The sequence below is a fragment of the Rhincodon typus genome, chromosome 34 (assembly GCF_021869965.1).
Source record: "Rhincodon typus isolate 14 chromosome 34, sRhiTyp1.1, whole genome shotgun sequence".
Lineage (NCBI taxonomy): Eukaryota > Metazoa > Chordata > Chondrichthyes > Orectolobiformes > Rhincodontidae > Rhincodon > Rhincodon typus.
This window is the reverse complement of record NC_063365.1, coordinates 1,551,127-1,568,143: the sequence shown is the minus strand read 5'-3', so window position 1 is coordinate 1,568,143 and position 17,017 is coordinate 1,551,127. Positions and strand designations below refer to the sequence as shown.

At 41.1% G+C, this 17,017-nt stretch overlaps 1 protein-coding gene across 1 annotated transcript in view; it reads left to right on the top strand.

The window, feature by feature from the left end:
* tm9sf3 (transmembrane 9 superfamily member 3) overlaps nt 1-17,017 on the top strand; it is a 118,403-nt gene that overhangs the window by 25,886 nt on the left and 75,500 nt on the right. The window contains exons 2-3 of the mRNA XM_048616261.1: nt 7,451-7,646; nt 16,027-16,149. Of these exons, the coding sequence (XP_048472218.1) occupies nt 7,451-7,646; nt 16,027-16,149 (319 nt within the window). The remainder of the gene's footprint in view (nt 1-7,450; nt 7,647-16,026; nt 16,150-17,017) is intronic.

Below are 17,017 nucleotides of genomic sequence, written 5' to 3'. Positions count from 1 at the left end.
GGCTATATTCCTTAAAAGAACATACAGGTGAAATGATCCTTAGTAATAGCTTCCTTTTTTGAAAGGAAGATTATGAAAAACTGAATTTGCCCAATTTTACTTGCATTATTTGCAAAATAGTATGAAGGACTTTGCAGATTTAAAATATACTTTACAGCTGAAGGTTAGAAATTCCATTTTATAGTGCTTTTTGCATCCTCGGACTTCTGCAAAGTTCTTCACAGCTAATGAAGAACTTTAGAAGTGTTGCCATTGTTATAATATGTGAAAGACACTTGTTTATATCAAAGTTTGACAAAAGATTCCCATTCCTGACCATTTTTGAAATTCTGTCTAGTTGTTTACCAGTAATCACTGATTTAGATTTAAACATTCAAGATCATCTAGTGGCTAAGACTGGAGGCCAATATTAGTAATGGGGACTGTATCACAGTGTGAGAATACAAGGATGTCCTTGGGGATTGCATTGAGACAGAATCCATATGGAGAAACGTAAATGCTTTTGGTACAGTTCTTTTGTATACATTCTAAATAACCAATTGGGAAGCATTGGAGGGTTAAGATTTCTAAACCGTTTGAGAGACATATGATGACAACATTTAAAAGACATTTGGATAGGTGTATGAATGAGAAATGTTAGGAGGAATATGGGCCAAATGCAGTCAGGTGGGACAATTTAGTTTGGGACTGTGGTTGGCATGGACTGGTTGAATCGAAGGGTCTGTTTCCATGCTCTATGACTGTATAAAAAAACTGTATTCCAGGAGCTTTCGTATGCCTCACTTTAAACTTACTTCGTTTCAGATAACCTCGTCAGGGTTTTATTCAAACACGGTTCTGGTCTGGAATATTACTAAACTCCATGCTCTAAGATAGTCTTTTTTTTCCACTATCATTTCCCTTTCTCAGGGTCTTTGCTTTATACATACGTCTTCATCCAAGAACTGCTGTGGAACTGCCTCAATTTGAAATTATAAAATCCTTTTTAGGATGTTTTCTCTGATCTGGTAAAGGATTACTTCAGAAATTTGCGAGAGAAATTCTGATCCATTGTTTCCCTTGCTGTTGTAAGTTGTCCTAATGTAGTTAAAAAGCCGTTAGTTCTGAAAGCTACCTCTCTATCAGGTCATTCTAAAAGAAATCACAATGGCTGTAGAAATACTTACAAGTTAATCATTAAACCGTTCAGATACAGAAAAATCCATGAGCCAATAAGTCAGAATTCAAACACGCAATAAATTATATTAAAATATATGTAAATACATAGATTTAGAGTCAAAGAGATATACAACATGGGAACTTACCCTTCAGTCCAACTCGTCCATGCCAACCAGACATCTTGTATCAATCTAGTCCCATTTGCCAGCATTTGGCCCATATCCTTCTGAACCCTTCCTGTTCATATACCCACCCAGATGCCTTTTAAATGTTGTAATCATACTAACCTCCACCACTTTGCCTGGCAGCTCATTCCATACATGCACCACCCTTTGTGTGAAAACGTTGTCTCTTAGGTCTCTTTTAAATCTTTCCCCTCTCACCTTAAACCTGTCTAGTTTTGGACCATCCCACCTTGGGGGAAAAAACTTTGTCTACTTACTGTATCCATGCCCCTCATGATTTTATAAACCACTATAAAGTCACCCCTCAGCCTCCGACACTCCAGGGAAAATAGTCCCAGCCTATTCAGCCTTTCCCTATGGCTCAGACCCTCCAACCCTGGGAGCATCCTTTCTATAGCAGGGAGACCAGACTTGCACACAGTATTCCTAAAGTGGCCTAACCAATGTCCTGTATAGCTGCAACATGATCTAACAACTCCTATACTCAATACACTGAGCAATAAAGGCAAGCATACCAAACACTGCCTTCTCTATCCTATCTACCTGTGACTCCACTTTCAATGAACTATGAACCTGCACGCCAAGGTCTCTTTGTTCAGCAATACTCCCCAGGACCTTACCATTAACTGTATAAGTCCTGCCCTGACTTGCCTTTCCAAAAATGCAGCACTTCACATTTATCTAAATTAAATTCCATGTGCCACTCCTCGGCCCGTTGGCCCAACTGATCAAGGTCTCGTTGTTCTCCGAGGCAACTTTCTTCGCTGTCCACTACACCTCTGGTTTTGGTGTCATCTGCAAACTTACTAATCATACTTCTTATGTTCACATCTATATCATTTATATAAATGACAATAAGTAGGGGACCCAGCACTGATCCTTGCAGCACACCCCTGCTGGCAGGCCTCCAGTCTGTAAAGCAACCCTCCACCATCACCCTGTCTCCTACCTTTTGAGTCAGTTCTATATCCAAATGGCTAGTTCTCCCTGTCGATGGACTTGATGAGCTAGGCAACTTTTTGTAGCAGAACTGAAGAAAATTGTTTTGCTATTTGTAGTATCTAATTGGAATAAGTTTCTGTTCATCTTGTACAGCAATCTTGAGAATTTTGCGCCAGTGGATGAGTCAGGAAAGGTGGGTGAGGAAGAGTGGGTGGCAACGGCTTACATATGAAAACCAATATTGCATTTTTGATGTCACCAAGGAGCTGCACGAAGGTGAGAAATAAGATGAAACCCAGGTTAGATCCTTGTGTGTTCCAGGAGCGGGAAGAGAAGGTATTGCAGTTGGTACTCTGGCTACGAGATAGCAAGAACTGCAGGTGCTGGAGTCAGAGTCAACACAGTGTGGAGCTGGAGGAATACAGCAGGTGAGGCAGTAACAGAGGAACAGGAGAGTCGACGTCTCAGGTTCGGACCCTTTATCAAGTCCACCAGCTCCAGCTCCACACTGGCTACTCTGGCTACAATCTGGTTAAAATCAGGCAAGTGTAACCAGAAGAATAACAGTGGAGAAACATTGCAGAAGGATGATGTGGTCACCCATGTCAAAACTGTAGACAAGTGAAAAAGCACTTATAGTATCAGAGATAGTAGGAACTGCAGATGCTGGAGAATCTGGGATAACAAGGTGTAGAGCTGGATGAACACAGCAGGCCAAGCAGCATCATAGGAGCAGGAAGGCTGACGTTTCGGGCCTAGACTGTTCATCAGAAATCTCTTATAGTGATAGCCATTTCTGACTAAAGTAAACTATCTGTGTTCATTTGAGTTCCAGAAAGGTTGGGTATGAATTGGTGGGTAGAAAACATTTCAGCGCAATGGAGACGAAAGTATGGTTGGGGGATTAGGTGGTTGTTTGCAAGCCTGGTGTGATTAAGTGATGTTTTTTGAAGAGAGGATTGACGATGGCAGAATTAGAGAGAGGAACAGTATATGAAGGGAGAGAACCATTAACCATGTTGACTATCGTGGCAACTAGAACATGATGTTGGATAGTTAGTAATTTGAGAATAGGGTCAAGAGAATGGAATAGGACTTTGAGATCTGAGAGGCTGTAAGGGGAGATGGGAGAGAAACTAGAGAAAGATACACGATCTACATTTAGCCAGGAGGAACTTTTGGTCTGGTGGTCTAGGATGAGGGACGTGAGTGACAGTGGCAGCTGATTTGATCATGATAAAATTGAGAGGGCGCTTAGGGTGGAAAGCAGTGTAGATATGATGAGAACACATTTTAGGGTCTAGGCCCGAAACGTCAGCCTTCCGGCTCCTCTGATGCTGCTTGCCCTGTTGTGTTCATCCAGCTCTACACCTTGTTATCTCAGATTCTCCAGCATCTGCAGTTCCTACTATCTCTGATACATTTTAGGGTATTTTTGTTTTATTTGGTTACAGGCTATGAGGAGTCATATGATATGTCAGAGTTTCTTGCCAATTCCTAATTGCCCCTTGAGAAGACGGGCTGCTGCTTTGAATTGCTGCAGTCCATAGTGGAGTTGAAACAGGCATAGTAATGTTAGGATGGCAACTCCAATATTTTGTCAATGAACAAATGGTAATGTAATCCACATCAGAATGGTGTGCAACTTGAATGTGAACTTGCAAGTGATGGTGTTCCCATTGCATCTCCTGCCATTGCCCTTTTAGGTGATAGAGGTTGATAGTTTGGAATGTGCTGTCAAAGGAGCCTTGGTGAGTTCCTGCAGTCCATCTTACAGGTAGTTCACACTATTGCCATTGTGCATCGGTGGTCAAAGCAGTAAATGTTGAAGATGGTGGAAGGCGCACCAGTCAAGTGGGCTGGTTTTCTTGGATGGTGTCAAGCTTTTTGAGTGGTGTTAGAGCTGTATTCCGCCAGGCAGTGAATAGTATTTCATCAAATGCACCAACACCAGCATCCTCAACCAGGCCAGCATCGAGGCACTGACCACCTCTGGTCGGCTACGGTGGGCTGGGTACACTGTCTGCAGGAGCGACATGAGATTCCTCAACCAGGTGCTGTACTCCAGCTCTGAAACAGCAGGTGAGCCCCAGATGGACAGAGGAAGCGCTTCAGTGAATTAAGGCCTCACTGGCAAAGTGCAGCATCCCCACAGAACATGGGAATCATTGGCCTGAGGCTGTCCAAAGTGGAGGAGGGGCATCTAGGAAGGTGGCAAGCACCTTGAGACTTGCCGTCTTGAAAAAGCAGAAGCCAGCCAAAAACAGTGTTAGGAGCTTGCTGCTGCACCAAGTGTAACAAAATCTGTGAAAGCTGTGTCAGTTTATACAGTCATCTACGGACTTGCCCTGAGAGTGGGAGAGAGTCTCTTTCATCTGCAAGGGACCACTGATGATGATGAATATTACATCATGTGGCTGACTTGCTGGACAGGCATTGGGAAGTCAGGTGGTGAGTTACTGATTGCAGAGTAACTACTAGAAACAATAGTAGAAAGGTACAGGATGATATTAAACAGGAAATTGAAACATCTAACAAGGGTGCTACAGTAGTCATGTGGTTTGCCCAGAGTCTCACTTTAGCAATAAGACTATGACAGATATTTTTTTGCGTAATACCTGCAAGCTGAGGAACCAACTGGGACACGCTATCAAAGACTTGGTATTGTGCAATGAGAAGGGGCTAATTAATAATTTTGTTGCACTGGATCCTTTAGGGAGGAGTGACCATAACCTAACAGAACTCTTCATTGGACTGGATAGTTTATTTTAACGTATAATGAATGAGGCAACATAATATTTTCAGAAATCTTTTAAAAATCTGTAGCTTAGCGCACACAAACGTTTTGGAGATAGGGATGCCAGCACTGCACCACAGGAGCCCTTAGAACCCAGTTCTTAGTCTTTATATTTAACAAGCATCACTTGCACTCAAACATTCTAGGGCTGTCTGGTTTACTCTTGATGCCCTTGTGGCACAGTCAAAGTGTCCCTACCTTTGAACCAGAAGGCCCAAGTTCCTACCTGCTCCGTAAATGTGTAATAACATCTTTGAACTGATTGATTACAAAATCTTCTGATTGCCTCTTAAAGGGGGGCCTGCATTTCTAACACTGACAAAGTGAAGTAGTCTAATCTGTCATAAATCTAAACTAAGGAAGCTCTGAAGATTTGAGGGATGAGCTAATTAGGATATATTGAGTAACTTTTAATAAAGAGTATAATGGTAGCTAGGCAATCGCTAATCTTTAAGGAAAGAATATGGACATTGCAGAATTTATATGTTCCTTTCAGCTGCAAAATGCAACTGGAAAAGTTGCCCAACCATGGTTAATAAAATAAATTGAGGCTAATGTTACATTAAAAGAAGAGTTGTGGAATGTTGTGAATGGTGGTTGACAATTAAACAACTCTTTGGAGGAGGAGGCTCCAGAGGTAGCTCCATTCTCAAAGATGGAAGATCGATGCAAAAGATAAAGTTGAAGCATTTGTAGCAGTCTTCAGCGAAAAGTGCCAAGCGGATAATCCATCTCAGCCTCCCCCAGAAGTCCCCAGCATCACTGATACCAATCTTCAGCCAATTCAATTCATTCCATATGATATCAAAACAAGGTTGGAGGCACAGGATACTGCTAATGTTATGGGTCCTGACAACATTCTGGCAATAATACTGAAGACTTGTGCTTTAGAACTTGCCATCCCCTAGCTAAGCTCTTCCAGCACAGTTACAACACTGGCATCAATCCAACAATATGGAAAATTGCCCAGGTTTATTTTGCGCACAAAAAGCAAGAAAAATTCCACCTGGCCAATTACCACCCCATCAGTCTACTCTTAATCATCAGTAAAGTGATGGAAGGTGTCATCAACAGTGCTAACAAGCAGCGCCTGCTCAGCAATAATCTGCTCACTGATCCTCAGTTTGCATTCCACCAGGGCCACTCAGCTCCTGACTTCATTAAAGCCTTGATTCAAACACAGACAAAAGAGCTTAACATCAGTGGTGAGGTGAGAGTGTTAGCCCCAAACGTCATGGCCACGTTCAACCAAGTGTGGTATCAGGGAGCCCTAGTAAAACTGGAGTCAATGGGAATCGAGGAACAAACCCTCCACTGCATGTAGGAAGATAGTTGTGCTTGTTGAAGGTCAGTCATCTCAGCTCCAGGACATCTCTGCAGGAGTTCCTCAGGGTACTGTCCTTGGCCTAACCATCTTCAGCTGTTTCATCAATTACCTTTCCTCCATTAAACGGTCAAAAGTACGGACATTTGCTGACCAATGCATAATATTCAGCACTAGTTGCGACTCCTTAGATACTGAAGCTGTCCATTTTCAACTGCAACAAGACCTGGACAATATCCAGGCTTGGGTGACAACTGGCATGTGACATTCATCTTACACAAATGCCAGGCAAAGACTATTTCCAATAAGAGACAATCTAACCACCACCCTTGAACATTCAATGGCGTTACCATTTATATGGCTGGTCTAGTTCAGTTTTGGTTCAGTGATGACTCCCAGGTTGTATTTGGACTGGCAATTGAGATTAGGCTCTTTAATGAGAGGTGGCAGTAATGGAACAGAGAGATTCTCGGAGCAAAGAAGTGACAACTGGCAGGTGGATGACACTGCCTACCCTGAAGGTAGTTATATCGCTAAGGCTTGGTAATATACTTGATGATGTATTTTGGCATTAGAAGCTGTTTGATATATTTGTGTAAATATTGGAAATCTGTATTCTGAAGTAACAGTAATTGAATGGAATGGTAGGTTGCAAGAGTTTGCTCCCAATTAATATTCTAAACAGTACTCCAATTGTTATCCAAGGTACATGGACCAAAAGGTCTGCAACTTGGAGAACCCCTTCTTGCTTGTTTCTCTCCTACCAACCATAGTGATGATACCCCAGGGTCTGAGCTTAGCTTCTTTACAGCTTATTGGCAAATGCCATCTCTAAAAGACATTCCCTTTAAAGTGGTTAATTTACCTTCCACCACTGGATGGCACTTTTATGAGGAATTTTATTTTTCAAAACTTCCTGCAGTGTTTTACTCAAAATGTCCACTGTAATTTAATCTTTGAATTGGAGAATCTATTTGTTGGATTAGTCTATGTTACATCTGAACTGTTGCTAACTTTAATCTTCTGACTTTATTTTTTTCCCAGTATACAGATAAAGAGGAAGTAGTCTTATGGATGAACACTGTTGGACCCTACCATAATCGACAAGAAACGTACAAGTACTTTTCCCTACCTTTTTGTGCAGGGAAAAAAAAGACTATTAACCATTACCATGAAACCTTAGGAGAAGCTCTTCAAGGAGTAGAGCTGGAGTTCAGTGGTCTTGATATTAAATTTAAAGGTAGGATTATGAACTCACTCCTTTTTATTCTAATGTGTGATTGTAAGATACCAGCTAAACTATTTATGACAATAAGAGCGTGTGATTATGTACTTAGTCCTGATACTGGAAGGGAGGCTCTAGGTGAGGCAGAAAATGACCGAAGAACCCACAGATATGGAGGATTCATGAATATCTTGTAGTTTTATACCTGACCTTGCCAAATGGCTGGAGGGAAGGCCATATAGCTGATGGAACTGAGTACAGTCCCCACCAATCAGGAGGAGGAAAGGTTGACAATTTGTGTTTGCAGAGTACTGGCCTGTGACCTGGACCCATATCAGCTAGGTCTTTCATATTATTAATTCAGTGCCCTTTTACACATCCCTTAGAAACAGTAAGCATCTCTTTCAAACGTCTCAGTTAACTGACTGTATCTAGCTTTTCTGGTGTGGACAATTCAGCGTTCTTAAACATTTGTGAAGAATTGGCTTGGCAGTCTTCTGTCTTAATTTAAATTTCATACTCCCTTCTCCATAACCCATGAATCATGATCATTGACACCACAAAAGGAGGCCATTCCATGCCTGCCCACAAAAGTCTGTCTATACTAATTCCATTTTCTAGCTCTTGTCTCATTGGATGATAAGGGAACACAGGTGCATATCTAAAAACTGCTTAAATGTTACAAGAGTTTCTGATTCGTCTAACTGTTCAGGCGGAGATATTCAGACTTCCACCACTCTTCGGGGCGAGAAAACTTTTTCTCTTACAATCTCTTGACCTTCTACCTTGTACCTTCGTATCCAAACTGTACATGCTCCGCAAAATCTTATCTCTGTCTATAAAATCTTCTCTCAACCTTTGCTACTCCAAGGAAAACAACCTCGGATATCTCATCTTTCCTTAACTCCCAGACCCTCTAACCCAGGCATCATTCCGAGAAATGTCCTTTGTACGCCCTCCAATGTAATCACATTCTTCTGATAATGTGGTGACCAGAATTGCTCTCACTGCTCCAGTTGTGGCCTAACCAGGGTTTGATTCAGTTCCAGCATAAAATCCCTGCTCTTCTATTCTGTCCCTTAGCTAATAAAAGCAAGTGTCCCATATGCCTTAACCCATTTCTTTACTTGCCCTGCTATTGTCAGGGATCTGTGGATATGTGCACCAAGGTCCCTTCCTGATCCTCAGTACGTTTCAAGGCCATATGACAGGTGTAAATCTTTTTCTTGTTAGTTCTGCCAAATACATTCTTACACTTTTTGAGTTGAATTGCATCTGCCACTGTTCTCCCCTGCTGACCATTCCCTTGATATTCTCCTATAGTTATCTTCTTTAACTAAAAATTATTAATATTAAATATTAATTTGCAAACTTTTTGACCATGTCCCCACTTTTACATCCAAGTCATGAATGTACACTACAAAAAAGAAGGGGCCCAGCACGGAGTGCTGTGGAATCCCACTGGACACTGTCTCCCAGTTAGAGAAACATCCCTTTGCCATCACCCTGTTTCCTTCAGCTAATTTTCGATCTATCATGAATATTCTTGTATCTATTTTTGTATATTTTTCTTACAGCTCTCATTCTTGCTCATATTCTTTGACCTTGTATTTGCTGTTGCTTTGTATTTGATATTGATTCCAGCCATTCTTCTGTACCATAATTGTATTCAGTTATTAGCTATTTTTAGCATTCCAGGCCTCAGTACTTGATTTGTAATCCACTTGTTGAATAGGTTCCACTTTGACCTGCAAATTTACATAGTAACACTTTCTTCCACCCTGCATCTGTTGCTTCTTTGTCAGTTCAAAATAATCACCTGAACATTGATCCCAAATGTCATAAAGAAACAGCACATAAATTGTGTATTTCATTGCCTTCTGGATGATGCCAAACACTTACACTGCGGAAGTATTTCTGAAATGTAGTCACAGTAGTAATGCAGGGACTAACTGAAGCAGTAAGATAATGATCAAATAATTTGTTTTTAATCCTATTTATTGTGGAATAAATGCTCGCCAGGATGCTGGAGAGTTCTGCTCTTTTGAGTATGAACATAGTGCCATGAGATCCTTCCATTCCACCTGAGAGAGCAGGTGTAGCCTCAGCATTCACTCAAAAGGTCATGCAGTATTTCAATACTGTAATGGAGTGTAATCCTAAACATTTGTGATTAATTCTCTGGAGTGCTACTTGAAAGCCAAACCATCCTGTCACTCAGAAACAGGTTATTTTAACAGATAATTGTGCCAGTTGTGAAATGTGTGGAGCGAATGAGTTGCTAATCGGTATAGAATGGAAGACTCTCAATTAATTTTTGACATGTAAGCTGTTGTTTGCATTTGTGGACCAGTGGGAATGTTACTAAACTAGTAATCCAGAGACCAGTCTAATACTCTGGGGACACAGGTTCAAATCCCACCATGGTAGCTGTAGAATTTAAAACCAATGAATGAATCTGGAATATAAAGTTAGTCTTAGTACTGGTGACCAGGGAGCTATCATTGTTGTAAAAGAGCATCCTTACCAAGTCTGACCTACATGTGATTCCAGACGCACAGCAATCTAGATCTCTGTTAACTGCCCTTTGAAATGGCTGTCTCAAATTAATTCAGTTCAAGGACAATTAAGGATGAACCACAAGTTCTGGCCTTTCTTGAAGTGCCCATATTTAATGAAGGAATAAATTAAAATTGTTGCATTCTCCTAGTTACTCGGAGAGATTGTAGTGGTCTGTTATCTTGAACTGCGGTAGTTAGTATAATGAGATCCTGATGTGGTGCAGGAATGGTGTCTAGCTATGTTGGACCTCCCCATACCAGCTGATTTATGAAAGAGGACTGAAGAAACGTTCAGATGTAAAATGGAGTGTGTAACAATAGGTTATGGTGAAAATATATCTGTAATACTAAACTGTGAAACTACAAGAGCAGGGCAGAGATCCCCAAATTCAAACTAATAAATGGCAAATTTAAGAGATATTGGCAATTTTCTCTTACATCACTAAATTGAATATATTGAGTTCTAAATTCATGCTTTTTCAAAGCAAGCTACCATGTTAACGTTGCATTCTTGCAGTGTATTTACAAACCTCCTGGTATTATGCATTAAATTCTGGTCAAATTTGTAGAAGAATCTTCATCTTGGTGCTGCAAAACTGCCTCATGGAGTGCAGCTCAATTCCCTTGATCAGAGGCCATTGATATGTGCACATGACTCTTTGAATTAGATTTAACATTAATCAGATCCGCACTTCAAATGGAGAGTAGATAAATGGCTTTCAGAAGAGGAAAGGCAATGGTAGCCTTTAGGCAGTATTTGAAAGTATAGACGTCAGTGCTTTTTATGAGCTGCATCATGGGTTGCTGAAGGATAGAACTTGTGAAGATTCTGGCAACAAAATGCCAATCCTCAAATACTCGAATGGCGGCAGAGGACAACTATAGACTAATAAGAGTTCCAGAGATGTGACCACTGCTGTTCTTAATATTTCTTGATGGCTTAGATTTAACAGCATAGGGTACAAATTTGAAATTTGTAGATGACGCAAATCATGGGAAGTATAATCTGCAGTATGAGAAATAGTTATGGAGGATATAGTCTGGTGGAAGAGATGGGCATATAGATGCAATTTGAAAAGCACGATGTGATTGCATTTTGTCCAAAGGATGGTGTGATACCATCCAAACTGATTGGAACAACTTAAAGGACTGCAAAAATAGTGAAGTTCTTGAGTGTGCACAGATCTTGTGAAGAATGAAAAGTCTTGATATACTTATACCAGACTTTGTGGCCATACCTGAGTACTCTGTGCACTTTTCATATTGGAAAGGCATCCTTGCTTGGAAGGCGTGAAATGAAAGTTCACTAGATTGATTCCTGGGATGAGAGGGTTTTAGAAGAGAAATGGAATAAATTAGGCTGATATTTCCTGAAGTTTAATAGAACGAGAGATGATCTCATTGGCACAAAGTATTCTTGGAAAGCTTAAACAGGATAGATGGGGAGAGAGTTGTGAAAAGCTGAGCATCTGGCTGAATATTCTGGAACTCGGGATCACGGTCTCAGAAGAAAAGGTTAGCCATTTGGGATTCTGAGAAATTTCTTCACTGAATTATTGTAAATCTCGTATTCTCTATCTTAAAGAACTCTGGATGCTCTCTTCATTTAAATGTGTTCAAGATGAAGTTGTCAGATTTTTTGGTATTAAGAAAGTACAGAAGAGGTTGAGGGTTGACTGGTCTGAGGACAGTTATTATGTTGGTAATTTGATGGAATTGGGATTAGGGCAATGAGGGATTACAGAGTATAACAGCTATGTATTATATATAACATAATAACATGGTCGTTAAAAATTAATCCATGTCAATGCCAGTAGATCAGGCTGCATAGGTGTAATAGCACCATGTTATCCCTCTCAGCAGCTTTATAGTCACTCCATTCTCCATGCCCTCTCCTCCATCACTTATTTCTGTGGTGCAGACTCTCTTTTTGTTCTTCCCAGTCAGTCAATAAATGTAGCCAGTAAATCTCCACTTGTGCATGTGCAGGAGGAGAACGCAGTCAGCTCAACATAATTGAGGTTCCGTTCTAATGTCACCATGATTTGAATTCATAAATTATTCATTTACGCAAGTTTCAATGCATATTGACAACATTCAGTGTTAGGGATCATTGGATGACGAGGGATAAGGAGGCTCTGGTCAGGAAAAAGAAGAAGGCATACATTGGGTTTAAGCTGTTGGGCTCAAGTGAATCCTTAGATGATTATAAAAAATGGAGGAGCACACTTAAGAGGGAAATCAGAAGACCGAAAAGAAGGTATGAGATGAAACTGGCAGATAAGATTAAAGATAATTCCAAGACATTCTGTAGCTATGGTAAGAGTAAAAAGGTGGCTGGGGAGAGAATAGGCCCCCTTAAAGATCAGCATGGCTGTCTATGTGTGGAGCTGCAGGAGATGGGGGAGACTTTCAATGAATATTTCTCCTCAGTGTTTGCAAAGGAGAGAATCATGGATTCTAAGGAAATAAGGGAAACAAGTGGTGATGTTTTGGACCGCATACACATTACCAGAGAGAAGGTATTTGCAGCCTTAAAGCGCATTATGGTGGATAAATCCCCTGGGCCTGATCAAGTCCATCCTTGGGTATCGTGGGTGACTAGGGAAGAAATTGCAGAGGCCGTTGCAGAGATTTTTGCTTCCTCTTTAGCCATTGGTGAAGATCCAGAAGACTGGAGGGTGGATAATGTTGTTCCATTGTTTATAGACCAATGAGCCTGATATCAGTGGTAGGCAAGTTATTGGACAGGATCAACCAACATTTGGATAGTCAAGATCTGATTAGGGATAGTCAGCATGGATTTGTTCGTGGGAAGTCATGTCTGACAAATCTTTTAGAGTTTTTCATAGAGGTAACCAAGAGGATGGATGAGGGTAGTGCATTGGATGTTGTCTATATGGACTTCAAGGTCCCACATGGCAGGTTAGTCGTGAAGGTTAGGTGGCATGGGATCCAGCGAAAACTAACTAATTGGATTCAAAATTGGCTTGGTGGTAGGAAGAAGAGGGTGATGGTTGAAGGTTGTTTCTTGGACTGGAAGCCTGTGACTAGTGGTGTGCCACAGGGGTTGGTGCTGGGACCTTTGTTATTTGTTATGAATGTACAAGGCATGATTAGTAAGTTTGTGGATGATACAAAATCAGGAGGTATCGTTGATAGCAAGGAAGGTTATCAAAGAATACAGAGGCATCTTGATCAGATGGGGAAATGTGCTGAGGATTGGCAAATGCAGTTCAATCCAGATAAGTGTGAGGTGCTGCACTTTGGAAAGTCAAACCAAGGTAGGACTTTTAAAGTAAATGGTAATGTCCTGAGGAGTGTTGTGGAACAGAGGGACCTTGGAGTACAAGTACATAGTTTATTGAAAGCTATGTCACAGGTGGACAGGGTGGTGAAGATGGCATTTAGCCTGCTGGCCTTCATCAGTCGAGGCATTGAGTATAGGAGTTGGAGCGTTATGTTACAGTTGTGTGAGTCGTTGGTGAGATTGGACTTGGAGTATTGAGTACAGTTTTGGTCACCCTGTTAAAGGAAAGACATAGTTAAACTGGAAAGTGTGCAAAGAAGATTTACGAGAATGTTGCCAGGACTAGTAGGCCTGAGTTATAGGGAGAGGTTGGTCAGGATAGGACTTTATTCCTTGGAATGTAGGAGAATGAGGGGTGACGTTATTGAGGTGTATAAAATCATGAGGGGCTTAGATTAAATGAATGCAAGGGATGAGTACTTGAAAACTAGAGGGCATAGGTTTAAGGTGAGAGGGGGATAGATTTAGAAGGACCTGAGGGACGACAACTTCACATACACAGTGGTGCTTATATGGAATGGGCTGCCAGAGAAAGTGGTTGAGGTAGATGCAAAAGCAACATTTAAAAAAACATTTGGATAGGTACATGGATGGGAAGGGATTAAAGGGATATGGACCGAATGCGGGCAGTTGGAACTAGCTGAGTGGGCACCATGGTCAGCATGGATCAGTTTGGACCGAAGGGCTTGTTTCTACACTATATTATTCTATGACTCTATAACGTTTATTGTAACCCTGCAGCCACCACCCTTAACCAAGTGCTGTACCAACTGAACACTTCACTATCTGACTATATAATATTGTGGATAAGCCAGAACACACTCCAGTTCAATTGTCAAGAACAAAATTATCATGTATAGTCGTCATCAGAAATTCCACACCATTGCAACGATTCCATTCCCTCCGGCTGCTGGCTGCTGAGACTAAATCCAGTAGTACATCATAGTTATAGAGATATACAGCACAGAAACATACTCTTCCATCGAACTCATCCATTCTGACCGGACATCCTCGATTAATCTAGTCCCATTCGCCAGCATTTGGCAAATATCCCTCTTAAACCCTTCCTATTCATATACGCATCCGGATGCCTTGTAAATGTTGCAATTGTACCAGCCTCCACCACTTCTTCTGACAGCTCATTCCATACACCCACTATCCTCTGCATGAAAAAAGTTGCCCCTTAGGCCCCTTTTAAATATTTTCCTCTCACCTTAAACCTATGCCCCCTAGTTTTAGACTCTCCCACCCCAGGGAAAAGACCTTGTCTATTTAACCGATCCATGCCCCTCATGATTTTAAAACTCTATAAGGTCACCCCTCAGCCTCTGATATTCCAGGAAAGTAGCCCCAGCCTATTCAGCCTCTCCCTATAGCATGAACCCTCCTACCTTGGCAACACCCTTGTAAATCTTTTCTGTACCCTTCCAAGTTTCATAACATCCTTTCTGTAGCAGGGAGACCAGAATTGTACACAGTGTTCCAAAAGTGGCCTAACCAATATCCTGTACAGCCGCAACATCACCTCCCAACTACTATACTCAATGCACTGACCAATAATGGCAAGTGTACCAATGGCTTCTTCACTATCCTATCTACCTGTGACTCGTATGTAACCTTGATTTTCCTGATCAGTGTTGGTCAGTGCTTAAAACCCTGTCCATGCAAACACTAAAGCACTCCACTTGGCCCCAAAACATTTTTCATCTCCATGCTTAGTTTGTGATTGCTACAAATTTAGTCCAGTGTGCAACTACCCCTACAATCAATACTGAACGAATGCTAAGAGGCTGTAGCCCTTAGACTGCAATTTCTTTCTGAAATCTTCTGGCCTTTACCCTATCCTAACTTTGAAGAGTACCCCTAAATTCCATCATTTTGCGAATCTTATGGTCACCTTCCTTTGTATTCAATATTCCTGCCCATGACCAATCAACCCTATTTGTTACGCAACTGTGATGCCGTTAATGAAAGTGTTCGTACTTTTGTTCTGCTGTAGATGTTTATTTTGGAGCATACAGTTACATGAATGAACATTTTAGTTTAAGTTAGATGTGAATTCAGATCCTAGAAGTGAAAAGCAGCAGCACTGATCAATTGCAGCTAGCTTTTGATCTTTAAAATCAAAATCAAAAAATTACAGTGCTGGAAATCTGAAATAAAAGAAGCAACTGCTGGAACAAGTCAGGTCATGCGGCATCTGTTGAGGGAGAAACAGTTAACATTCACTTATGTGAACTTCCAAGTTTTGAGGAAGAAGATCATGGTCTCAGAATAAGGGATTAGGCTTTTAGGATTATGATGAGAAATTGATGACTGATTTTATTTCATGATCAATAAAACTTGTATTTGGAACCATGGAGGAACCTATTAAGGTCCAGAATGTTGAAAATGAAACTCTGGTGTATGAGGATCGTAAAGATAAAAACATATAAAGTGCTGAAAGTATATAAAGTCATCCCATTTAATATTTATGTCCTGCTATATATGTGATAGTATTTAATCTTGCATTGTTTTTATCTAGAGGATGTCATGCAGAGTACTTACTGTGAAATTGAGCTGGATAAGCAAAAACGGGATGCTTTTGTTTATGCCATCAAGAACCACTACTGGTACCAGATGTACATCGATGATTTACCAATTTGGGGTAAGTGACTATTGGAGTTGAATTTAATAAATTGATGTTTCACAAGGCATGCTGAAGATTGATTTATTTTTCCATTTTGCTCCCCCCATTCTTCATGACTTGCCTTCTACTTCAACCCCATCTTCTACTTCAACCCCACCTTCCTCACTATTCCTTTTTCCCTTAACTATGTCTTCTCATTGTTCAGTTAGTTTTTCCCCAGTCTATCTCCAGTGTCCCTGCTCCATTCAATCACCATTGATTGTTTTAAAAAAGCCATCTAGTTTCCTAATTACATTTTCAGAAAAGAAACTTGCAGTCCTTGCCTGCTCTGGCTTATGTGACTTGCTCCAGACTTGCAGCAATATGGTTGATTCTTAATTGCCCTTAGAAATTGGCTATCAAGCTGCTCAGATGAAGTATTAGGGATGGGCATCAAATGCTGGCCTTGCCAACGATGTGAACATCCCGTAAGAGAACAGAGAAATTGACATCAACAACTGGGAGTCAGTTGCTGATGGCTGTAACCTGTAGAGGTTGATGGTTTGGAAGGACACTAGAAGAGGCAAAAAAGGAGGAGATCCATAGAAAACAGCAGCCAGCACATTGTACCATACACGGTCTTCATCTGCACCAAATGTAGCAAAGACTACCATGCCAGAGTGGGGCCAGCATTAAATGCCTGTTCCTAGTTACCCATGAGACGGTGGTGAGATGCCTTCTTGAACCACTGCCGTCTATTCACAAACGATGATCCCTCTATAAAATCCTTGAATGCGTGGCTGCCTCCCAAATCTGTGGTCACATTCTAGTGGTAGCCTTCAGTCTCAAAATGACGATTTGCACCGTGATAGTTAACTCTGCCTGATGTAGCAAAGACTACCATGCC